Source organism: Mytilus trossulus, chromosome 14 (genome assembly GCF_036588685.1).
Source record: "Mytilus trossulus isolate FHL-02 chromosome 14, PNRI_Mtr1.1.1.hap1, whole genome shotgun sequence".
In the NCBI taxonomy this organism is placed as follows: Eukaryota; Metazoa; Mollusca; class Bivalvia; order Mytilida; family Mytilidae; genus Mytilus; species Mytilus trossulus.
Genome location: NC_086386.1, coordinates 47,104,132 through 47,130,258, shown reverse-complemented (window position 1 = coordinate 47,130,258; position 26,127 = coordinate 47,104,132). Strand labels below are relative to the sequence as shown.

The 26,127-nt window shown below is 31.3% G+C and overlaps 1 protein-coding gene across 1 annotated transcript in view; it reads left to right on the top strand.

The window, feature by feature from the left end:
* Window positions 1–26,127, top strand: part of LOC134696606 (DNA repair protein RAD50-like) — a 65,707-nt gene that overhangs the window by 23,154 nt on the left and 16,426 nt on the right. Inside the window, exons 13-21 of the mRNA XM_063558470.1 lie at window positions 5,029–5,130; window positions 5,792–5,861; window positions 7,620–7,720; window positions 8,195–8,299; window positions 21,268–21,369; window positions 23,987–24,099; window positions 24,493–24,591; window positions 25,200–25,286; window positions 25,546–25,638. Coding sequence (XP_063414540.1) covers window positions 5,029–5,130; window positions 5,792–5,861; window positions 7,620–7,720; window positions 8,195–8,299; window positions 21,268–21,369; window positions 23,987–24,099; window positions 24,493–24,591; window positions 25,200–25,286; window positions 25,546–25,638 — 872 coding nt within the window. The remainder of the gene's footprint in view (window positions 1–5,028; window positions 5,131–5,791; window positions 5,862–7,619; window positions 7,721–8,194; window positions 8,300–21,267; window positions 21,370–23,986; window positions 24,100–24,492; window positions 24,592–25,199; window positions 25,287–25,545; window positions 25,639–26,127) is intronic.

Sequence of the window (26,127 nt, the reverse complement as noted above, 5' to 3'; positions counted from 1 at the left end):
TATTCTGGGTTTTCGCACAATAACTTTAGTTTAAGTAAATAGAAATCAATGAAATTTAAATATAATGTTTATCACCACAAAAGGAAGATTGGTATCGATTTTGGGAGTTTAGATCCAAACAGTTTAGGAATTAGGGGCCAAAAAGGGACCCAAATAAGCATTTTTCTTGGTTTTCGCACTATAACGTTAGTATAAGTAAATAGAAATCTATGAAATTTAAACACAAGGTTAATGACCATAAAAGGAAAGTTGGTATTGATTTTGGGAGTTTTGGTCCCAACAGTTTAGGAAAAAGGGGGCCAAAGGGTCCAAAATTAAACTTTGTTTGATTTCATCAAAATTGAATTATTGGGGTTCCTTTGATATGCCGAATCTAACTGTGTATGTAGATTCTTAACTTTTGGTCCCGTTTTCAAATTGGTCTACATTAAGGTCCAAAGGGTCCAAAATTAAACTTAGTTTGATTTTAACAAAAATTGAATCCTTGGGGTTCTTTGATATGCTGAATCTAAAAATGAACTTAGATGTTTTATTATTGGCCCAGTTTTCAAGTTGGCCCAAATCGGGGTCCAAAATTAAACTTTTTTGATTTCATCAAAAATTGAATAAATGGGGTTCTTTGATATGCCAAATCTAACTGTGTATGTAGATTCTTCATTTTTGGTCCCGTTTTCAAATTGGCCTACATTAAGGTCCAAAGAGTCCAAAATTAAACTAAGTTTGATTTTAACAAAAATTAAATTCTTGGGCCTCTTTGATATGCTGAATCTAAACATGTACTTAGATTTTTGATTATGGGCCCAGTTTTCAAGTTGGTCCAAATCAGGATCTAAAATTATTATATTAAGTATTGTGGAATAGCAAGTCTTTTCAATTGCACAGTATTGTGCAATGGCAAGAAATATCTAATTTCACAATATTGTGAAATAGCAAATTTTTTTTTAATTAGAGTTATCTTTCTTTGTCCAAAATAGTAAGCAAGAAATATCTTATTGCAAGATTTTTTTTTAATTGGAGTTATCTTTCTTTGTCCAGAATCAACTTAAATCTTTGTTATATACAATATACAATGTATATTCACTTTTTACTACCAACTGATAAATTTAAATAATCTTTACCATTCAGTGATAACAAGCAGTTTTTTTACATTTTATTTACAGTTTATTTTATGATGTATTTAAATGAGTAGTTATTGTTGCAAACTCCATTAGAATATTTTAATTGAGATTAGTTTTGGAATAAGGGAAAGGGGGATGTGATTAAAAAATTGGGTTCAATTTTTCTCATTTGAAATTTCATAAATAAAAAGAAAATTTCTTCAAAAATTATTTTGAGAGGATTAATATTGAACAGCATAGTGAATTGCTTTAAGAGAAAACAATTTTTTTAAGTTCATAAGAACACATTCATTCTGTGTCAGAAACCTATGTTGTGTCAACTATTTAATCACAATCCAAATTTAGAGCTGAATCCAGCTTGAATGTTGTGTCCATACTTGCCCCAACCGTTCAGGGTTCAACCTCTGCGGTCGTATAAAGCTACGCCCTGCGAAGCATCTGGTTAAAGTGTTAAATGTACATGGATTTGTGTGTCAGGTCATCTTACATTTAATTAATATTTCCATGCACATGATGCAGTCAGTGGTTTGATACACAAAAAAAAACAGAAAAAAATATTTGCACATTAAAAAAAAAGCACTTATTAATCTCAAAAGTTTTGATTTTACCAGAAAAAATATTATTAGATATCTCCATTAAAATATTAAAAATTCCACAAAAGATCACAATAGTCAATTTTGATCTATATTCATGCAAAATTTCAAAGAAAACATCGGACTAAGAAAGACAACTCCAACTTATCCAGGGACACAACTTCCTGGCCCGAGACCACAATTAATTCTTCTATCATTTCTTTATAACGTTTTGTCGCATTAAAAAAAAATAACTGTTCTTTTTGTCTAATATTTTGTGTGAGTAATGTACAGTTCAAGTCCCAACACATATGCAATTTTCAGAAAAATTGCACGTTTACATCAAACAAATTTGGCCAATACACATCCATACCCCTATAGGCAAGTCAAGAGATGTTCCGAAAAGTATAAATATAACCTTTTTGCCCCTGGCCTAATCACTCTTTCCTTATTAAAATCAGTTAAAATAAAACATCCAAAAGTTTATTTCAGCTCTCTTCTTTCATTTCCACCCCAGAAAAGCTAAGAAATGAATGAGAAAGGGAAAGAACAAAAATAAAGAAAAAATACACTATAATTAAAGGGAACTATATTCGTGAACAACAAAAAGCGGGGTAATTAATTGTGGTCTTGGGCCTATTAGTGGCCAAAAACTTGACCAATTCCAATAAAACTTGGCATGATTTAAGCTTAGTGTTTTATGAGTCAGTTTACAAAGTTTCATAGCCATATGATATATATTTTAGAAAATGTGGCATTTTTTATATCTCAACTTTGGTTGCTGAATTGTGACGTATAGATAGAAAAATTTCAATTTTCAAATTTTGGCTTCAAAAATCCCCCCAAAACACCAAATTGCACTTTTTTATGTCTCAATGTATAAGATATTATCTATTCAAAGTAAAGGATAGCATACTTAATGTATGAGACTTATAAAAATTTGACAAAAGTTAATTTTATATGTGCCTATGCCAAAAAATAGAGGTTTTCAAATGAAGCGAGGCCTTATATGAAATGTAATATTTTCCACTTACAACAATTTTCTGAAGTTGTTAAGTTAAAACAAAACATTTAACATATCATAAATATTCTTTTCATGTAAATATAAGTTTCAAATAGTATAACACATGAGTTTTACTTGGTCTTAAGCAATGTCAAGCTTAAAATAACAAGTTGTCAATTTAGGCCATTCCCTGTATTTCCATATTTAATTGCATATAAATGATATTGGAGATGGAAATATGCTTCTTTTTGCCCAAATCCTTGCTAAGATATGATCAAATATGAAGCCTGGATGTAACAAGACTGTTGCTTTTAACTATATATGTAGACAGTATGGTCTGATGCAAAGTTTTTTCAATTTACTGTTTAAAACCTGCATGAAATTTCAGTCTTAAAATGCCAATATTTTAACCACCAGCCATCCAAAAGAAGAAAATAAAGGTATTCTGTGAAACAGACAAGTTTAAACAACCAGTAATAAGTGCTTTTGATATAGATTCAGTGCAATCTGTTTAAAGAAATACAATTTTTAAGTGCATAGAACTTCATATTTCACTTGCTTCATACGGACCGCTAGATCTAGACTATTAAAACAGCACATTTTGCACTCTTTTTATGCTTTTATCCACCTTTCTTTGTGTTCAGAGTTCACAAATGAGTAAAACACATGAAATAAATACAACAAACAAAAATAGATATCAGAAAAAAAATGTCAGAGAAAAATTAAGAATGCTGCTTTTGCAAAAATATTGAAAAAAGTGAAAAAGCTACTTTTTGGGCATATTAGCTGAAAAGTGACTTTTTTTACAAATTTCTATCAAATAAAAGTGGAAACCATTTCTTCTCATATAGTTTGACAAATAAATACCAATAGATCATTCAGAGAAGTTGTCATTTGTATAAATTCAAAATTTGCTGAAATGCACCTCTTAGGCCTGAGACCACAATTAATTCTTCTATCATTTCTTTATAATGTTTTGTCGCATTAAAAAAAATTTAACTGTTCTTTTTGTCTTATATTTTGTGTGAGTAATGTACAGTTCAAGTCCCAACACATATGCAATTTTCAGAAAAATTGCACGTTTACATCAAACAAATTTGGCCAATACACATCCATACCCCTATAGGCAAGTCAAGAGATGTTCCGAAAAGTGTAAATATAACCTTTTTGCCCCTGGCCTAATCACTCTTTCCTTATTAAAATCAGTTAAAATAAAACATCCAAAAGTTTATTTCAGCTCTCTTCTTTCATTTCCACCCCAGAAAAGCTAAGAAATGAATGAGAAAGGGAAAGAACAAAAATAAAGAAAAAATACACCATAATTAAAGGGAACTATATTCGTGAACAACGAAAAGCGGGGTAATTAATTGTGGTCTTGGGCCTCCTATCTGGTGATTGCATTGTACAGGTAAAAAAATGGCCGCCGCGGAATTTGTCAAACCATTTTTATTCGTATTTATTCTGACTAATAAGCTAGAATTTTGACTCTGGAGTTATTTTTTTCTATAAAACTTCGATAAAGGAACACTCGAAATTGTTAATTACCGTTTGTATTGTTAATTTAGAAGATGGGAGGCAAAAATATAAACCGGTCACAAAAAAAAAATAGATTTCTCAAATCAAACGTCATTTTCTTTCCACAAAAGGTTAAAAAAAATCAAAAGTATGTATTGTCATGTAAATTTATTTATATTACAACACTCCTTTCATACTTAAGTGTAACAATATCGAGTTTGAAACCGATTTGATGAGAAACAACAAAGATACACACGTTTTTATTAAAACGTCATTTTTTTCCCCATTCACACGTCAAATTAATTCAGGCCAGGCAAACTGCGCGCGGAAATTTGATCAGGTCACACAACGTCGCGGAAAAAAACAATTCAGTAAGGAAAGTGTTAATAAAATATTTTGTGGTCATGAACCCTGAACAACTTAATCAAAATATTTTATAATTTTTATGCTCAGCTTCTCTTCAATTTGCAGTAAGGTTTGAGAAGTAGCTCTGTACTAAAGTCCTCATTGAGATATAGTAAAGGTGCTGTTACTTTGGTTTTGTTCTTAAGGTGGAAGACCTTGATTCAGGGAGATAACTCTTTAAACCAGTTATGTGTTTGTAAAAGTCACGTTTCATCAATGTATTTTAAGCTTAAAATATATTTATGAAAATGGTTAACACAAACATACTGATGATTTTAAGAGTCTTAAATTGATACATTATAAGTTAAAAATTGAATGGAACCCCCCCAAAAAATTAATTTAAACGGATTTAAACTTCTATTGAGCAATTTGGTAGTTTCTCTTCCTTTCATTGAACATGTCATCTTGGTTTCAGTTTAAACAGCAAAGCAGGGAACTAGAAAGAGAATGTGAACAGTTGAATAGGAAGAAAAGTGAACTGTTACTGCAAGTAGGGAAGCTAGAACAGGAGGCTCAGGTATGTTAGCTACTCCATTATGGAAAAGTAGTGGGGAATTTTATCATTACTAAATGCTAAGTAAGTACTGAATTGGTGGGAAATTCCCTGACAGGTACTTTGTAAAAAACAAAGTGGAAAATAAGAAAAACTGTATACTTTAAGTTCACTATTCACAATGGTAATGAACTTTTCAGGGACCATTTCAATCAATTAAATTATTTGCTTTGCAATTTGTAATTTGTATTTATCAAATTAAAGAAAAAAAAAGAAGAAAAAAACATCAGCCATTTTATTATCAAATCACACACATGAATCATAACACAATTATTGTACAAATAAGATAAAGTTAACAAAAATATGATTTTGTTATTGTAGTTTGATCAAGTTTTAACTGAATTTTCAGGGGTTGAAGTCATAAAACTTTGCTCAGTGCTCCAAGCACAAAAATTAGGCACGAAACATGAAATCCAACATTTTGATTGGTTGATTTTGGAGTATGAGTACAAAAAACTGACTCAAAGTTCAAGGCAAGGTATCTCCAGATTTTTATAATTTATCTTTTAAAAAATACAACAGCAACCAAAATAATCAGACTAATTGAATAAATACAAAATGTAAATGATAATATCCATAACCAAATTTAAATGACATTTTTTTTTTACAATTTTTTATGACACAGGTACATGATGACAATATTACAAAGAGAAATATACTGATAGAACAATTTGCTGACAAGTACCAATTTGAAGGTCAGTTAGCATATATGTCAATAAATCTTTTTAGAAGCTTCTCAGAAAAAATATTGTGACATTTAAAACTCGTAATTCATTCAGCCTATTGTTAAAATATCAGATCTCATGCATTGACATGTCAATAAAGGAGAAGGTCCGATAAGGACCGATTTTGGCCTCAAATTTCAGGTTCATCTGACGAAAGATTTTGACCACTTTTTTTCAACACTTAAGTAGATTTCATTTGAATCAATTAGTTTATGTGAAAGATTTTAACTGATTCATTCATTTAAAACGATCCGATTCAAGCTCAAATATGAAAAATCTACCAAATATGCAGAAAAATGTCACTTTTCAGATGGTTTTTGTCAAAAATGAAAGTGGCTGCACCCGTGTTCATCCTCAACCTTTATATATATTATGTTTTATCATAAAGTACAACTTACATTTCAATATAAAGGATGAACACAAATGCGGCCACGAAAACCGTATAAAATTTGACTAAAATGCTAGAATTTTAAAGATTTCAGTAATTTAGCATGACTTAATGGTGCTAGTACCCAATATATGTGCATTGTTATGTCAAAAACAGCCCATATTTATGAAGCAGAAGCATTCTACTGCCCAATAAATAACTAAAAGTTTACATTTTAACAACTTTGTAAAACTGCTACATTTTGAGGCCAAAAAGAGGTCTTACTGGACCTACTCCTTTACATTGGAAGAAAAGATAAAAAGAAAATAATTCGGATTAATTTTTGGCAAAAAAGAAGGTATGACAAGAGACATTTTTTAGCTCTAAATTGAAAATTTTTGTTTTTCTTTCATATTGATGTTAATTTTATTGATATATAGATAGGATGGACAGTTAGGTCACTTTTAAACAGAAATAGTATATCACAATCTTTATGGTTATAAAATAAAAGAACATATTAATATAATATAAACATAAATAGAACGTAAGAAAGTAAATATAGTGGATATTTGTGTAAACAATATATACATATCTCTATAAAAAATTACAAATAAAAATTATGATGATATACAGAAAAATATACATAAAATATACAGTGGTGGATCCAGAACTTTTCATAAGGGAGGCCTGCTTACTAACCTTAGGGGAGGGCCACACAAGTCATGTTTCAGTGAGTGATTCCCTATAGATATAATCAACCAAATCCTGTTTATTTATCAAAAGTGGTACCCTTACACTTTGTGGCAAATAACATATTTAACCAAATCTATATCATGTGTGACGAGTGAACCAACACCTTCTAATGGAAAAGCTGGTAGAGTAACCAAGATGGATACCGAAGTATGCTGCGGTTGTCTTAAAACCTCATGGAAATATAATATGTAGAGACAACAACATCTGGGTTACCGCAAGGTGATAGTTTAATTGAGTCGACATGTTCTATATCAGATTAATTTGACACAATCACACAAATTTTAAACAAAAAAAACATATTTTTTTTTATAAGATTGATCCCAACTGACAAATATAGGTAAAGTTAATGAAAAGCAATATTGGAATTTATTTGGAATATGGGATATCAATAAGTTAATGTACAAACAACTGAAACATTTTGAATGAATTCAATGGAACAAAATACAAGAGTAAAAAGTCATAGAGACAACACTAACAACATTCAATGAAACACTATACATAGCAGATTGACCTGCCCCCTTTTCCCACCCATACACACACACCCACACACACACACCCACAAACACAAAATGATCAGCAGTTCAATAAAAGTTGTACTTTCTTGTTAGGTTTTAGTGGATGTGAAATAACAGATGAAAAGTACAGAAGTTTTATTGAAAATGTTAGAAACAAACTGGAAACCATGGTTACAGAAGGAAAGAACCTAAAGGTTTGTATTAAAATTATCCATGCATATTTTTTACATAAATTGTTATAAGGGCATTTGATGTAGAATTCAAATTCTTTACATGATCCTTGTTTTCCCTTGTGATATTGAAAAAATCTACTTCAGTGTATGTCAAATCTGTATTAATAGGTAGTAATAGCTTCATGTGACTTGAAATTAGAAATATCAGATTTTAACCAGACCATTTAATTTTTTTTTATAGCACTTATTGATAAATTGAAAAAAAGACAATTTGAAGAAAATTTGTTATTGCATGGGCTCATAGGTCAGAATAATAGGAAGAATATAAATTTCAATTTGAATCTGATTTGAAGAATAAATGAGACTTTACTTTTCATCATTTTTGTACCAATTATTTAATTCTCTTTTGTAATCTACAGTACCATTCAAATTTCATGTTATGCCTGAGAACATTGTTGCAGTTCTTACAGTATTTGATTTTAATTTTGATTTTAGGTTGATTTTGAAGAAAAAGAGAAGAAAGTCCAACTGAAGATAGATGAACTGAAAGAAAATAAAACTAAGTTGGAGCAGAGTGAACTTATAAAAAGAAATATGATGGTAAGATCAGTAGGACAAAATACATAGTATCAGGCCATAACAAATGATAGGTTTGTCTGCCGTAACTCTACCTACCAAGAAAACGGCTACCTACTCAAAATCTTTATTGTCCTGATGTGAACAATTTTTTTTTCAATCAGATAGGCACGAAAACTAAAAATGTCTGACACTTTAATTTCTCTTTGCTGAACAAAAATAAAAATGCCTACCTACCCACTGTCTCTACCTTTGGGTAGGGTTTGGGCAAACTGAAATATTAAAGAGTGGCACCATCTAAAGTTACTTGATTGGACATGTCAATGTTGTTTTTTTACATCAAGATGGAAATGAATTTTAAGGCCTAAACTTCCATGATAGCTTTTAAAGTTGTGAATGTTTTAATAATTCAAATATATTGCTGAAACAAAATCAGTTAGTAATACATTGTATTTGTTTAGACTACTTGTTCAGCTGATCATGAAGGTGCATAACTGATAAAATTTGGCATATAAATAGTCAATGTATAAAATTAGAATATATTAATTAACTTAAAAGCTATAAAAAAAAATTATTTACTAAAATTTGAATTGACAAAAATGGTTTAAAGTATTCTTTAATCATAATTTACTGTTGAAAAGTTTAGTTAGATAAAAAGGGGGACAGAGTTGACTTGCCAAACAGATAAATTACATTTTACAATGAAATAAAAGAACAGTTGAAGAAGATTTTTATGCCACATTGATGGGCATTATGTTTTCAGGTCTTTGCGTTCATTCTGCCCACCTCAGGTCAAAGTTTTTGGTTGAGAAATTGAAGTCCAATCAACATGAAACTTAGTACATACATGTATGTTCCCTATAATATGATCTTTCTTATTTTAATGGCAAATTAAAGTTTTTACCCCATTTCTGCGGTCCATTAAACATAGAATATGATAGAGTGGATGGGGTATGGACATTTTCTTGTTCGTAATTATTTTTCTCTGTTAATTTATATCGTTATCAATATCACACTGAATATATTGAATTTATTTTTATAACAGTATTTCTTTTTTGATTATTTTAGCCCTTGTTTCTTTAAAAAAAAACTTATGATGAAAATAACATAATTTTGTGCATTGAAAACATTGTATTGTAAAACAATGTTCAAGGTTAATTACAGCTAGTTATTAAGGTTGATAACTTATCTTTAGCTTAAATGGTAAGGTGAAATACACTTATTAAAATAAAATCAATATGTTTCTGTTTCCATTGTAAGATTTCACTACAAATTATACACTTCATTTCTCTTGAAGTATTTGGACAATTCCACTACGGTTGTTGCCTGTGATCATTTTCCTCTGTTTTGAATTGTATTGAATCCAATTACAATCATTGAAGAATTGGGCTTGATTTGTATTTAAAGTTTTGAACTGTTTTCCATTTGATGACACATGTTGTACAGAACCATCCCTACAGAGAACATACAGACTACCATCTTGTAGTGTAGTTATTGACCATGGTGATGATGGTAATGTTAAAGTTTGTATGTTGTCATCTGTAAAGCTGTACCATTTTAGGTTGTTGTCATCATGTGAATTGAATGTATTGATAAAGAATAATCTGACACAAGAAGCATGTATCCATCTTGGTATGTAGCCTGTTTCTATTGTCTGTATTGTCTCTCCTGTCTGAGGATCAACAATCAATAGTCTACCTACACCACCTACTACGAACTTGTTGTTTATCATTGTTATACCCCAACCACAGCTCATTCCAAGTACTGATATAGATTTAAGTTTATGTTTATTGTTTATATCATACATCTCTATACAATGACATTTGATGGATTTAGCAACTGTTACAGCCACTGTAGAGTAGTTCACAGCTGTAACATAACATGGACAATCCTTGACTGGTATACTATCTACCTGTGATCCATCTGTGTTACAGATCAGTAGTCTGCACTGAAGGAACAAACATAACACCAGTCTGCCATCATCCATCATTACTACACTTGATATATATGTTAAGTAGCTTTTATCCAGTCCAGACTTTAGATCAATCTGATGATGTAGATAGAAGATATCTTGTCCAAGTGTGTATGGAATTATCTTTCTTTCATCAAGGCCTATGAAGTAAAAGAATAAACATTTGCATAAAATTATCACATCAGGAGATTTCAACAAATTAATGACATGTAAGATGGAATCAGAAGGTTATTTCACTTATTTATATATTCAGTGATACAGTGATGTACTGTAAATCCAAATTTTTGTGTAGGGAAATTTTTATGGTTTTTACATAGAACATTTGTCTTTTGATTTTGATGTATAAACTTTTGGCACTGTGTTCAATACATTCATTTTTTTTAATTGTGTTTTAGGTGGCTGAATTCATTGCTTAATAAGAATGTGTTGATAGATGATCATAGGAGAAAGTGTCTCAGTTTTAGCAGTACAAAGGTGTTTCTGAAGGAAATTCATATTTTGCACAAGTGCAACCTAAATCTTCTTTAAAATCATTAAAGATCATTAAAATTGAAAATTATTGGATGTGCTGACCCTTCTAATGATGTGATTATGGCTCCTTCCAGAATTAAACACATGGGGTTGGGAGGCACCCAAGTCTTGGTATTTTGTTAAATTCACTATTTGTTGTGTTTCAGTTCAGCACTTTCATCTAAATCGCAGTATCAACTTAAGTAGGAGTTAAGTCAAAAATAGCCTGTTTTATGGTATCTATCTAATCAATGAGGATTTGGAAAAAATCAAATGCTTAAGTATGTTTGTTCTGAAAATTTATAGTAGAGTAAACAATGCTGACCTTGTTCATTCATTTTTTTCTTGCAGTACTGGCATATTGCTTCATTTCTGTGGTACTTCAATAGCTCCTGGAAAATAAAACAGAAGTTTATATAACTTATGATATAAGTTAATTGCAGTTGTTTGATATACTTACGGAAATTGTGTTTTGCTTCAGAAAGAGACAAATAATTGCCTGATTGGTAATAAGCTTGAAGTTTTAGGGCTTACATATATAAAATCTAGTTACATTTGATATTTTGAATTATGCATTAACATATACTTGTGGATAGTTGATATTGATTCTAAATAAATTTTGATTTTTTTACCTTTTTCCCATATATCATTTTTAAAGTATGTTTTTATCACATAAAGAAGTTTGAGTTGAACAACAATTTTGCAATGTTTTACATCTAAAATAAACTACATATATTTTGTGGTGATGAGTTATACCTGCCAATAACAAGATCTAGGGAGGGAGATTCCCTTTTATGAAATTTCCCTCATTAGTTCTGTCACCTATGATATAGGTTATAATCTCCCTCTAATGAAATAATGTTGCTTTCATCATTTGAGTTGTTTGAAAATATTTTCTTGGATCTATTGCAGGGCTTCCAAAATTTTTCTGAGCCAGCCGGACATTTTATATCTGATCCGAATTTTAATCCCCAAGACTAAGTCACAAAAGGCAATTATGGTAATCAGATGGCCATCCCAATGATTGACATTAGATTAAAAACGATATTAAACTTTACTTTGATATGAATTTGATGTTCTGACATAAACTGTTAAAATTGGCATTGCATCATTCAAAGTGTGCACATCAGCGTGCTCATATCTGCATTAGACTCTTTAATTGTGCATAATGACGTTGTCAAGAACTTTATTTTCGTTTTTAAAGTCACATTTTTCAAAACCGGATGTTGACTTGACAATGGTAAAACATGGACCATAAACGGATACGTAAAATCCATGTACGTTTACATAGCACGACTGAGCAAAGAAGCTCTTTCCACGTTATTTCTTCAACAAAATACTTGAAATGAACATTAGGTACAGGTATCAATGATAGTTTTAGAATTTTGAAGAAATGTAGGATGCATAATTGAATTTCCCACCTCTGCACATGCGCACACGTGTTCTTGTTCATACAACGTAGTTCTGACGATTTTTTCATGGAAAACCTTTTTAAATGTTTCAAGAAATCAAGTTTATAAATGAATTTATTATAAATTTGATCTTTTGGACTAAATCAATTAGATACAAACCGCTGAAATGTACGAAAGTAATTGTGAATGGACAGATTAATTTATACGATGTCCGGTACTCAAATTAGTTTACCTGTCACCTGAACAGGTAGTTTTCAGCTGTCCAACAACTAATTAGCCGTGATTAAAATTAGAAAGTATTGAAGTAAGGGTTGTTTTGATAGTAATTAATCAACATGTCACTTTTATGACCGGAAATGTATGGCTGTTAAAGGCAAAATGTTGGGTCAAAAAGATCGTGAATTATATTAAAATGACCGAAAAAGCCTTGAAAACTAAAAAGTATATGACCGTTTCATGCTTTTCCCAGCCGGTCTTTTACTGGACATTATACAAATGACCGGAATATATGACCGTTTTGGAAGCCCTGATCTATTGTTAGTGTATTGCGGAAACAGAGCATTTTTAAATCAAAACCCAATTCAAAGTCATTTTTAGCATGGTGTTTTAACTAATTTTATATATGGATGCCTAAGTCAAGGTCGATTTTTACAGTAGGGTGGTTAATTTGGATCCTAATCAAGGAAACTGTACTGCTTAGTGACAAATATTTTAGATACTTTGGCTTCCTATAATTATGATAATTTTTTGATATTCAAAATGCATGATTCATAGAGCTTTGATTTAGAATTCTTTCAACTATTTTGAATTATTTGGTTTACAACCCCCCCTTTAATACACTGCAATAGACGGATGTTATGAAATATTACTAACAATGGACGTACCTGCACATTAGAACCTATTTCTTGCATCCGAGTGTCCATCTGTAAAATTGATATCAAAAATCTTTGAAAATGTGCTAAATGATTGTGAAGTCCACACTTCAAAAACTCAAAACAAATTCAAAAGTCAAAATAAATTCAGTCAATGAATATATGAATTATTAATTCTATGTTTCTTTAAGAATGTTAAAACAGTTTTCTTTATTGGTGTTATTCCATAGCTGGCAAAGTAAGTTTTCTATTGAAATAAAAGTCCTAATTATTTGAAGAAAAAAATGTCACTCTTCAAAATAAAATTGATCCTGTTAAATGCAAGCTATCTGAATAATGTGTATTAAACCAGAGAATTATTGATAAAATATTACTGGATGATACCCATGATACATGCGTTTGAAAAATGAAATGTACTTTATAGTAACATTTATACAAGTGAAAAAGAAATATCAGAACTTCCATTCAGACTTCCTCTCATATCTGTCATGCCCTATCAAATATTTCAGTTTTTGGGATATGATTGCTTTCAAGCAATCTGTAAACTTTTACAATTGACTCAGGGCCAGACCCTCATGTCAATCATTTTATTCTAAATTTAAGGAACATCTCAGATAATTAAGATTTTCTTTGCTTTAAAAGGTAAAAAAATTCAAAAGGATTGAATTTAAAGAACTGTCCTATCATGTTATTCTCATAATCTTCATGTTTTGATATTTCCCTTGACTATATGAGCAGTTTTTTTTTCAACACTGAAAATCAGAATTAAGCAGTATTTATATTTAGTGTTTTTGTCGAGCCTGCAACTTTTGGTTGCAGAAAGCTCGACATAGGGATAGTGATCTGGCGGCGGCGGTGTTAGCTCACTTCTTAAAAGCTTTATATTTTAGAAGGTAGAAGACCTGGATGCTTCATACTTTGTATATAGATGCCTCATGTTAAGAACTTTCCGTCAGTCACATGTCCAATGTCCTTGACCTTATTTTCATGGTTCAGTGACTACTTGAAAAAAAAGTTAAGTTTTTTTGTAATGTTAAATTCTCTCTTATTATAAGTAATTGGATAACCATATGTGGTATGTGCGCACCTGGCAAGGTCCTCATACCAATCAGACAGTTTTCACTTGACCTCGACCTCATTTCATGGATCAGTGAACAAGGTTAAGTTTTGGTGGTCAAGTCCATATCTCAGATACTATAAGCAATATGTCTAGTATATTCCTTGAATGGAAGGACTGTAAGGTGTACATGTCCAACTGGCAGGTGTCATCTGACCTTGACCTCATTTTCATGGTTCAGTGGTTATAGTTAAGTTTTTGTGTTTTGGTCTGTTTTTCTTATACAATATGCAATAGGTCTACTATAGTTGGTGTATGGAATGATTGTAAGGTGTACATGTCTAGCTGACAGGTGTCATCTGACCTTGACCTCATTTTCATGGTTCAGTGGTCAAAGTTAAGTTTTTTAGTTTTGGTCTATTTTTCTAATACTTTATGCATTAGGTAAACTATATTTGGTGTATGGAAATATTTTATGATCTATATGTCGGTTACGCAGGTTTTATTTGACCTTGACCTCATTTTCACGGTCCATTGCTAAGTTTTAAGTGTGTGTGTTTTGGTCTGTTTTTCTTTATTTATAAGCAATAAGTCAACTATATTTGTTTTATTGAAGAATTGTTAGCTGTACATGTCTGCCTGGCATGGTTCATCTGACCTCGACCTCATTTCATGGATCAGTGAACCAGGTTAAGTTTTGGTGGTCAAGTCCATATCTCAGATACTATAAGCAATATGTCTAGTATATTCCTTGAATGGAAGGACTGTAAGGTGTACATGTCCAACTGGCAGGTGTCATCTGACCTTGACCTCATTTTCATGGTTCAGTGGTTATAGTTAAGTTTTTGTGTTTTGGTCTGTTTTTCTTATACAATATGCAATAGGTCTACTATAGTTGGTGTATGGAATGATTGTAAGGTGTACATGTCTAGCTGACAGGTGTCATCTGACCTTGACCTCATTTTCATGGTTCAGTGGTCAAAGTTAAGTTTTTTAGTTTTGGTCTATTTTTCTAATACTTTATGCATTAGGTAAACTATATTTGGTGTATGGAAATATTTTATGATCTATATGTCGGTTACGCAGGTTTTATTTGACCTTGACCTCATTTTCACGGTCCATTGCTAAGTTTTAAGTGTGTGTGTTTTGGTCTGTTTTTCTTTATTTATAAGCAATAAGTCAACTATATTTGTTTTATTGAAGAATTGTTAGCTGTACATGTCTGCCTGGCATGGTTCATCTGACCTTGACCTCATTTTCATGGTTCATTGATCAATGTTTCATTATCTTGGTTAATGTTGAGTTTATGTGACAGTTGTAATAAAACTTTACATTTAGGTCTATCAAGATAGTATCAAGGATTAGTAAAGAAGGCGAGACATTTCAGTGTGTGCACTCTTGTTATATATATGTAGAAACACATCAGAGGGAATTCCCCATTTTTGTTAAAATGCAAGAGTTCTCTGAATTCCGATAAATCTATTTCTGTCCGATTAGAACTGAAGTGGAGGTTTTCTTACATTACATCGTTATGAAACTGATATTTGATATTTAAATTCCATAAAGTAATGGAGAGTGGTCTAGATTGTTTGAGTGCCATTTAATATAAATTGCATCCTTGCTACAAATCATGTATAGGGTTTGTTTATGTAGTTATGCGCATGCATATAGTTTTCATGACTTCCAGGGATATCAGATTAAATGCATGGTTGCTCTGGATTCCCCACTCCATTGATTAATTTGAAACTCGTGAAATCCTTTCTTTGTATGTCTGATATTGAGGGTTATTGTTGTTGCATAATTTCAAATCATATATGCAACATTTCAATTAAAATAAATGTAGCCAATAACGTAAAGGTGCAACTTGAACACCCTTCAGTCGAAGTGGAGTCTTCCATATCCCTTCGAGTTGTCGCCCTTTTACTTCCGTCAATGTCAGAATCAAAATATGACGATAAGGCAAGAAAATATAACTCGTCCTGTCGATAGATGTTGTATAATATAAAAAGAGATTGCATTTTAAACAGAGGAATGTGTACTGACAGGAGATATGCCCACTGACCTAAAGGAAACTGAATAATTAAAGAGTTGGGAATGGGGTTTCATGTAGGAAAATAGGAAAATAGGTACGAAATGAGATACATTCTCTCATTCTCTGACAGTGACTGCTGTGGAAAGTAAACTTGGAATTGATAGTACAAAAATTAAAACAATAATTACATTGTTCATACACTTGTATCGAAGATTGGCTATTTTCAAAGTTAAAAACTATTCAGATTACCCCGGTATGTAAATTAAATAGAGAACACAGGTTCATTTTACATGCAGTTGAATTATTTTTGAGAATAATACTAATATCAATGAAAACAATGGCAATCATATCCCTCAGAGCAATCATGCTCTTTGATTAGCTTTTATTTAGGGAGAGAAGGTAAAAGCTTACCTCATTCAGTTTCTTATGAATATTCAAAAGATCTATATTGTATCTACTACATAATCCTTCATCAAGTGGTCTGTTCTCTATCCTGAAAAGGTGGTCTTGTTTATTCGGATCTAGCTGTAGAACAAAACTAGTTAGGTCTGTCCACAGGCTTTTATATTCTGTCTCAGTTATTTCACCCTCTGTGTTGTGGCTCAGATAATCATTCTTGAAGCGACGCAAGGTGCGTACAGCATTTTCTTCAGTTGATCCAAGATTACAGCAGTTCAGTAATATCAAACCTGCCAAAGTTATGTCAAGTTCTTTAAGCTGGACAGGATTTGCTGTGAACTTGCAATGGCAGTTGTGGCTGGGTTGTCCTGGATTTTCAGTGTAAAGCAGATTCCATTGACAATAAATCAATGGGAGTTTTGAGTTGTTGAGACAGTTGGGTTTGTCCTTACAGCAACAAGCATTTCGATGTCGTAAGTGAAACAGTATGTGTATTACTGGTTGAGAGTTTAGAAAGTCTTGAAAAGACACATGACCTCCACTTGTGTAGTCATTTTCTAGTCTGGTTCTAAACAATGGTTGAACAATCTCTAAAATTACTGATCCTACAATAAAGTATCGTCGACGATCCTCAATATCCATCCTGCAAGTATAAAATAATAATTATTTTTGAATGGTCTCTTTTAGTATATCTTTTTGGGGGAGGACAAATATACATGTATTTCTGACCAGCTTTCAACTTGGTACTTTATTTGGCTTTTTTAACTTTTTTGGATTAGATCGTCACTGATGAGTCTTTTCAAGACAAAACAGGCATCTGGCGTAAATGCAGAATTTAATCCTGGTATCTATGATGACTTTATTTTCATTTGATATATACTTCTACAATATGTAATGCACTTCCGGATGAATAAAAGGTACAACTCTAATATGTCTAACAGTGTGTATTTTTGCCAGCTTAAATTAAAATCGGGTATGGGGTTCCTATAAATTTGTATACCAATGTCCCATATTCCTGTTGTAAGTGTTTAGGTTAAATTCACTGTAGAAATGTTTAGATTAGGCAGCATTTTTCATTGTTTTATAATTGGAAAAAATGGATATGTCATAGATGCCCACATAACATAAACTTCATAGTCCTAAAGATGGGACATGTGTAAGATGTCTGTCAGTTGAAAACACTTAATTAAAAGCTTGTAAAATGTGATTAAAGCCAGTAAGTTGATGAAATAAACACTGATGGAGAGGTGCTAAAGAAGATGCTTAACATTTTAAATGTCTAAGTTTGCTTCTATCTAATGAGGAATTTCCCCATCTTAAGCAACATAAAAATCAAAAGAGAAAGTAAAACATTTTTAGAGGAATTACTTGGTTCAATATTAATTTCAGCTGTTGTTTGTGTATCAATTTCATTATTCAAAAATTATTAAATGATATATTGTCACTAATGTGTTACCTTTTAAATTGAATTATATCAAGTAAGTTGAAAATTTAAAGTTTGTGCTACTAAAATCTCTTGTTGTTTAGAAGCCATTGATTGGAAATACCCTATGCTATTTATAGTAACAATCACATGATATTCTGGTAGATGTTAATACCACAAAGGTATCAACCTAGTATCAAGGACATATATTATAGCCTCATTGCTATTTTTATGCCCCACCTACGATAGTAGAGGGGCATTATGTTTTCTGGTCTGTGCGTCCTTCCGTCTGTAGTCCGTACGTTTGTCCGTCCGTCCGTTCGTCCCACTTTAGGTTAAAGTTTTTGGTCAAGGTAGTTTTTGATGAAGCTGAAGTCCAATCAACTTGACACATGTTCCTTATGATATGATCTTTCTTATTTTAAAACAAAATTAGACTTTTCACACCATTTTCATGGTCCACTGAACATAGAAATTAATAGTGTGAGTTTCAGGTTAAGGTTTTTGGTCAAGGTTGTTTTTGATGAAGCTGAAGTCCAATCAACTTGAAACTTAGTACACATGTTCCTTATGATATGATCTTTCTTATTTTAAAACAAAATTAGACTTTTCACACCATTTTCATGGTCCACTGAACATAGAAATTAAAAGTGTGTGTTTCAGGTTAAAGTTTTTGGTCAAAGTAGTTTTTGATGAAGCTGAAGTCCAATCAACTTGAAACTTAGTACACATATTTATTATGATATGATCTTTCTTATTTTAAAACAAAATTAGACTTTCGACACCATTTTCATGGTCCACTGAACATAGAAATTAAAAGTGTGAGTGTCAGGTTAAGGTTTTGGTCAAGGTAGTTTTTGATGAAGCTGAAGTCCAATCAACTTGAAACTTAGTACACATGTTCCTTATGATATGATCTTTCTTATTTTAAAACAAAATTTGACTTTCGACACCATTTTCATGGTCCACTGAACATAGAAATTAAAAGTATGAGTTTCAGGTTAAATTTTTTGGTCAAGGTAGTTTTTGATGAAGCTGAAATCCAAACAACTTGAAACTTAGTACACATGTTTCTTTTGATATGATCTTTCATATTTTTAAACCAAATTTAGACTTTTGACCCCATTTTCATGGTCCACTGAACATAGAAATTAAAAGTGTGAGTTTCAGGTTAAGGTTTTTGGTCAAGGTAGTTTTTGATGAAGCTGAAGTCCAATCAACTTGAAACTTAGTACACATGTTCCCTATGATATGATCTTTCTTATTTTAAAACAAAATTTGACTTTTGACACCATTTTCATGGTCCACTGAACATAGAAATTAAAAGTATGAGTTTCAAGTTAAATTTTTTGGTCAAGGTAGTTTTTGATGAAGCTGAAATCCAAACAACTTGAAACTTAGTACACATGTTTCTTTTGATATGATCTTTCATATTTTTAAACCAAATTTATACTTTTGACCCCATTTTCATGGTCCACTGAACATAGAAATTAAAAGTGTGAGTTGCAGGTTAAAGTTTTAGGTCAAGGTAGTTTTTGATGAAAAAGTCCAATCAACTTGAAACTGAGTACATATGTTCCTTATTAGTTGATCTTTTTACTTTTAATGCCAAATTAGATTTTTACCCAATTTCACGGTCCATTGAACATGGAAAATGATAATGCGAGTGGGGCATCTGTGTACTTTGGACACATTCTTGTTTCTTATTGGACTGAACTTTATAAGAAGGATATATTGGATTTATATAATTTATAACAACTTTTTGAAGTGACTGTCAACCAAAAAAAATATATTGTGTTCTAGAAATGGTTTACATGGAATAATGATTACTATACAAATCTACAGATATATATATATAGGTAAGGGGGGGAGGGGAGAATTAAAAAAAGTGGGGTGTTGAAAAATAAATGTGCAAAAAATATATTTGAAGAATATAGAAAAATTGTACAAAAATTGAAAGAAAAAACAAACAAAGGATCTTCCATCCAGGTGCAATACCACCAAATCATAGTACTTTACATCCGGTTACATACAAATAAATGTCGGAAAAAAAATCCCTGAATTTTGACAGTTAATTTTAATTAATAATTCTACATTTCATTGCATTAAAAAAATTGGGTCAAAAACATATATCTTAATGTTTCAAAGCACCATTGTTTTTTTTATTTGATGTTTCTATAGAATATTTTGGACTTGAGGTTTCATGGTTACTAAAGCTTGTAAACAGGTACAGAGGGTTAACTTCCAATGATGGTTATTTTCTCATATGCATTGCAATTTTATGTGAAATATTGTCTGTAGTACTTAACAAGATAAAAATTTACTCATGCCTAAATATTTTTTGTCCAGCTTTGGTCTTTTGTGAAAAAAGTGAGACATAGCGATCCTACATTCCATCATTGGTATCGTCTTCATTGGCATCAATGTCCTCAGCGGCATCACAATATTCATTCTGTGGTTGAAAAATTTGGAAATTTTAATATCTTTCTTGAACTAACCTGGATTTGTACCAAACTTGGACAGAAGCTTGTTTATAATCAAAAGCTAGTATCTAGAAGGAAATTTTGTTGATATTTTGTACCTGTGTACCTGTATTTTACTGATAAATGGACTTAGTTTTTCTTCCAGTCAACATTACATACAGTCTGCAGTTAAAGTTTTTAAAATTTAATTCAATAAAAAAAGAGACTGGTGATTTTAGGATTGAAAAATACAATTTTATGCTCCCACCTTAGTGGAAGGGGCATTAAGTCTAACCTGTATCTGTCTGTATGTCCGAAATTGATTTCTATTCTCTAACTTAAGTTTGCCTCATCTAAATGCTATAAAACTTGTACACAATGCGTATTACCACATATTACACACATCAAGTATGAACTAGGGTAGTGTCACTTTTACCTTTCTAGAGTCATACCTCTTTATAAATGGAAAAATAGCTGATTTGTTTTTGTTTCCATTCTCTAACTTATGTTTGCCTCAATCTTTCAAATGTTATAAACTTTTACACAATGCGTATAACCACAAAAATCTGGTCAAGATTGAATTTAGGTAGCGTCACTTTTACTGTTCTTGAGTTATGTCACTTTATAATGTTATGTACATGCAGGGGCATCCCCTGTGTCCATGCATTTGTGTCCCCCATCTGTTTACACTGTATTGACCAACAGATTATAATGACCAAGAAGGAATTTTATTTGCAGTTGGTACATAAAATGTACTCTAAAAATATAGAAACTCTTCAACACAAAATGCATTGGATTTTCACCATCATGTTAATTTGATATAACGAAAATGAATATATCTTTTGATTTTCAGAAAGACAATAATACCAAAGTGAAACAGATTAACCAAAAATTGAGCCAAGTAGATGCTTCAGCTGGAAAACTAGAACAACTCACAAGGGAACTCAAGAGAGTAGTAAGTAAAATTATTTGTCCAAACTCATTACTGTAAACCGACTAATTTTAGCGAATACTTTATTTCGCGATTTATCATTTCTAGTCTACTTCGCGGCTATTTAATTTCGCTATTTTAAAAATTACTTGATGGATTTTAATAAGGAAAGATAAAAATGAAAAATATTCGCGACGATTTATTTTCGCATTATATTTCTAAACGCGAAAATCGCGAAAATAAGTTGGTTTACAGTATATATATGATTTATGTTTGTACAAAGGTGTGGCCTCAAATGTTTCATATCAATATAAAAGAATCTTGAGTGTTAGTTCTTTATATTATACTTTTGTTTTGTCCTTACACCAGAAACAAGACAGTTGCAACTTATAGTGCAGGATCTGCTAGCTCTACAGGGACACTTTACTATCCCACCCATCCTCTCAATTTTTGTTGGGGGGGGGGGGAGGGTTTTGACTTATGAATTTTATATCAACTATCATAATGAAAGCTGAAAAATTTATTGTTCATATATTTGAACCCACACAAAGTGGGAGTAAAAGTTTTCTCTCTGTTTGTTGTATTTATTTACGAAAAGTTTTAGAACTTTTTAATGCCCCATTAAGGGGTATACTATAATGCTTTTCTGTCTGAGCATCTTACATTCGTTCATCTGTCTGTTTGTCCGTTTGTCCAGCATGAGGTTAAAGTTTTGGTCAAAGTAGATTTTATTGAAGTTGAAGTCCAATCAACTTGAAACTTAGTACACATGTTCCCTATGATATTGTGTTTCTGATTTTAATGTCAAATTAGAGTTTTTACCCAAATAACTCGGTCCACTGAACATAGAAAATGATAGTGTGTAAGGGGCAGTCATGTACTATGGACAAAATCTTGTTCAGTTATACTTCAATCTATTTATTCGATATTCAGTATTTTAATATATAATATGGAAATTGAATGAAATCATGTGGATAGCAAACTTTTTTCTGAAATGTTTGAATCATTTGTCAAAATTATAGAATTGCAAATGAACTTTAAAGTGTAATTATAATATTATTTTTTTCATAAGAAGATTACGTATTGATTGTAGGAACATGACTTGAAGTCCACAGAAGGAACAGTAGACATTCCAAAACTTTCATTATAAGATTATGTATTGATTGTAGGAACATGACTTGAAGTCCACAGAAGGAACAGTAGACATTCCCAAACTTTCATTATAAGATTATGTATTGATTGTAGGAACATGACTTGAAGTCCACAGACAGAACAGTAGACATTCCAAAACTTTCATTATCAGATTATGTATTGATTGTAGGAACATGACTTGAAGTCCACAGAAGGAACAGTAGACATTCTCAAACTTTCATTATACGATTACGTATTGATTGTAGGAACATGACTTGAAGTCCACAGAAGGAACAGTAGACATTCCCAAGCTTTCATTATAAGATTATGTATTGATTTTTGGAACATGAATCAAAGTCCACAGAAGGAACAGTAGACATTCCCAAACTTTCATTATAAGATTATGTATTGATTGTAGGAACATGACTTGAAGTCCACAGAAGGAACAGTAGACATTCCCAAACTTTCATTATAAGATTATGTATTGATTGTAGGAACATGACTTGAAGTCCACAGACGGAACAGAAGACATTCCAAAACTTTCATTATCAGATTATGTATTGATTGTAGGAACATGACTTGAAGTCCACAGAAGGAACAGTAGACATTCTCAAACTTTCATTATACGATTACGTATTGATTGTAGGAACATGACTTGAAGTCCACAGAAGGAACAGTAGACATTCCCAAGCTTTCATTATAAGATTATGTATTGATTTTTGGAACATGACTCAAAGTCCACAGAAGGAACAGTAGACATTCCCAAACTTTCATTATAAGATTATGTATTGATTGTAAGAACATGACTTGAAGTTCACAGAAGGAACAGTAGACATTCCCAAACTTTCATTATAAGATTGTGTATTGATTGTAGGAACATGACTTGAAGTCCACAGAAGGACTTGAAGTCCACAGAAGGTAGAGTAGACATTCCCAAACTTTCATTATAAGATTATGTATTGATTGTAAGAACATGACTTGAAGTCCACAGAAGGAACAGTAGACATTCCCAAACTTTCATTATAAGATTATGTATTGATTGTAGGAACATGACTTGAAGTCCACAGAAGGACTTGAAGTCCACAGAAGGTAGAGTAGACATTCCCAAACTTTCATTATAAGGTTATGTATTGTAGATTGTAGGAACATGACTTGAAGTCCATTATAAGATTACATGTTGATTGTAGGAACATGACTTGAAGTCCACAGAAGGACTTGAAGTCCACAGAAGGTACAGTAGACGTTCCCAAACTTTCATTATAAGATTATGTATTGATTGTAGGAACATGACTTGAAGTCCACAGAAGGAACAGTAGACGTTCCCAAACTTTCATTATAAGATTATGTATTGATTGTAGGAACATTACTTGAAGTCCACAGAAGGAACAGTAGACATTCCCAAACTTTCATTATAAGATTATGTATTGATTGTAGGAACATGACTTGAAGTCCACAGAAGGAACAGTAGACATTCCCAAACTTTCATTATAAGATTATGTATTGATTGTAGGAACATGACTTGAAGTCCACAGAAGGAACAGTAGACATTCCCAAACTTAAACAAGAGATTGATCAGCTAGCGAAAGATAAACTAGAACTAGATGCCAAAATTAGTCAACTTAGGTAAGTTATTGTGAATTTACATAAGAAAAGGTGAATGAATTATAGGAGCAAGTAAAAGAAAAGAGTACATAAATAGATGAATGGTTAACAACATTTTAGCTATAAAAAAAATCTACATTGGGACAAAAATGACAAATTTGATGAAAAATTAAGTGTTATACAAATGTAGGAATGATATCTTATATTGTAGTTTATTTTATTTTTAAAAAGACTGTCAATCAGGGTTTTTATATAATAATCATCGGAATTATACAGTACATACTAGTTATTAAAGTTAACATCAAAATTTCATATACAGTAAATATAGAACTTTCATGTATCGCATGCATTTATTATTGCAAATTTTTAAGAATAAATAAAAATGTAATACATTTTACTTAATTTTTATTTCAGCTCTGAGATGAATAGATTGCATTTACAGTCCAGTGCCCAGGCTCAAATTGATGTTCTGAAGAAAGACAAGGGGTCAAAAGAAGAAAATATTAGGAGATTGTAATTTTAGATTTATTATTTCTATATTTGGTCCTACATTTAAAATAGTGAATAATATACATTGTAACATTCACTGTAGAGATTTGGTATTTATGTATATCTTTTATGTGGTTACTCTCTCTAGGTCCTCTTAATCCAGAATTTGAAAACTAAGGATGAAGAAATACTAGTGGAAATATATGATCAAAAAGGACTTAAATTAATACAAACTAAACTTTCAGACACTGTAATCTACTGTTTATGTCTAAAGGCTGATTTGTCTAAAAGATGTCCCTAGGTTTAAAGAAAATTAGCATTTATTTTAATGCTAGATAACTTTAAAGAAGTTGGTAATGAAAAAACAAGGTCATAAATATAAGAAAAAGTTATTTTCAATACTATCACTAAACTAGAGCAATAGGTGGAAGCTGTGAATGTCTTGTTTCTATTAATTGTAAGAGGTATCCCAATCAATTACGTATGATAGTAAAGTTCTTTGAAAGAAATGCACTGAATTGAAATTCATTTAAAAGTTAGTAAATGTGGATTTTTATTATATAAAGTTTGAAATATAAAGGGACATTTATAAGTCTTTGCAGATCTTGCTTAACTTAAATGTTTATTTGTAGAAAAGCCAAACAAGAAGATACTATTAGTTATTTACTTGGACATATGCCTACCTCTAATATCAGGACACAGTTAGATGATTATATTGGGTAAGTATTAGTCAAAATTAGTTATTTACTGGACATATGCCATTTATTTTAAATGTTTGTCACATTAATAATTTTATAGATCCAGTTTTATTTCTATAGAGAACTGCCAAAAAATGTTGAGTGATTTTACATCATTTATTTCTTAATCCATCATAAAAAATAATTTCAGATTCAGTATAGCTTTTATTCCTGATAAAAAAAAAATAAGAATTTGTATATAACATGATGAATTTTTATTTCATGACCAATTTTTGTACAGGAAACAAACAGAGAGTGTGAAGACTTTAAGACAGGAAGTACATCAAAGTAAAAATCAACTGTCAACTAAAGAGGCAGAGAAAAAGATGATCAGGTAATATTTGACTTACAAAACTTACATAAAGATTGGTTATTTTATATGTTAAATCTGACAAAATTCATATGTAACTGTTTCCCTTTTTATGCCCCTGCAGTGCCAGAGGGGGCATTAAGTTTTACCTTTGTCAGTCAAAATTTGTTTCTAACTTTAGTTTGCCTCAACCAAATATTATAAAACTCAATCTCATTGCTTCTTAACAACAACCACAGATCAAGTTTGAATTTTGGGTGCCGTCACTTTTACTGTTGAAGAGTTATGCCCCTTTACAAGTAAAAAAATTGCTGAATTTTCGTTTCCGTTCTCTAATGTTAGATTACCTCAAGCAAATGTTATGGAATTTGTACACAATGCTAATTACAACAAAACTCTAATCAAGTAATTTTGGTTGTGTCATTTTAACGATTCGAAAGTTATGTCCCTTTATTTCTTTATATGCAATTGGGGACCACATCTGTGTCCTATGGACACATTCCCCATTTAATT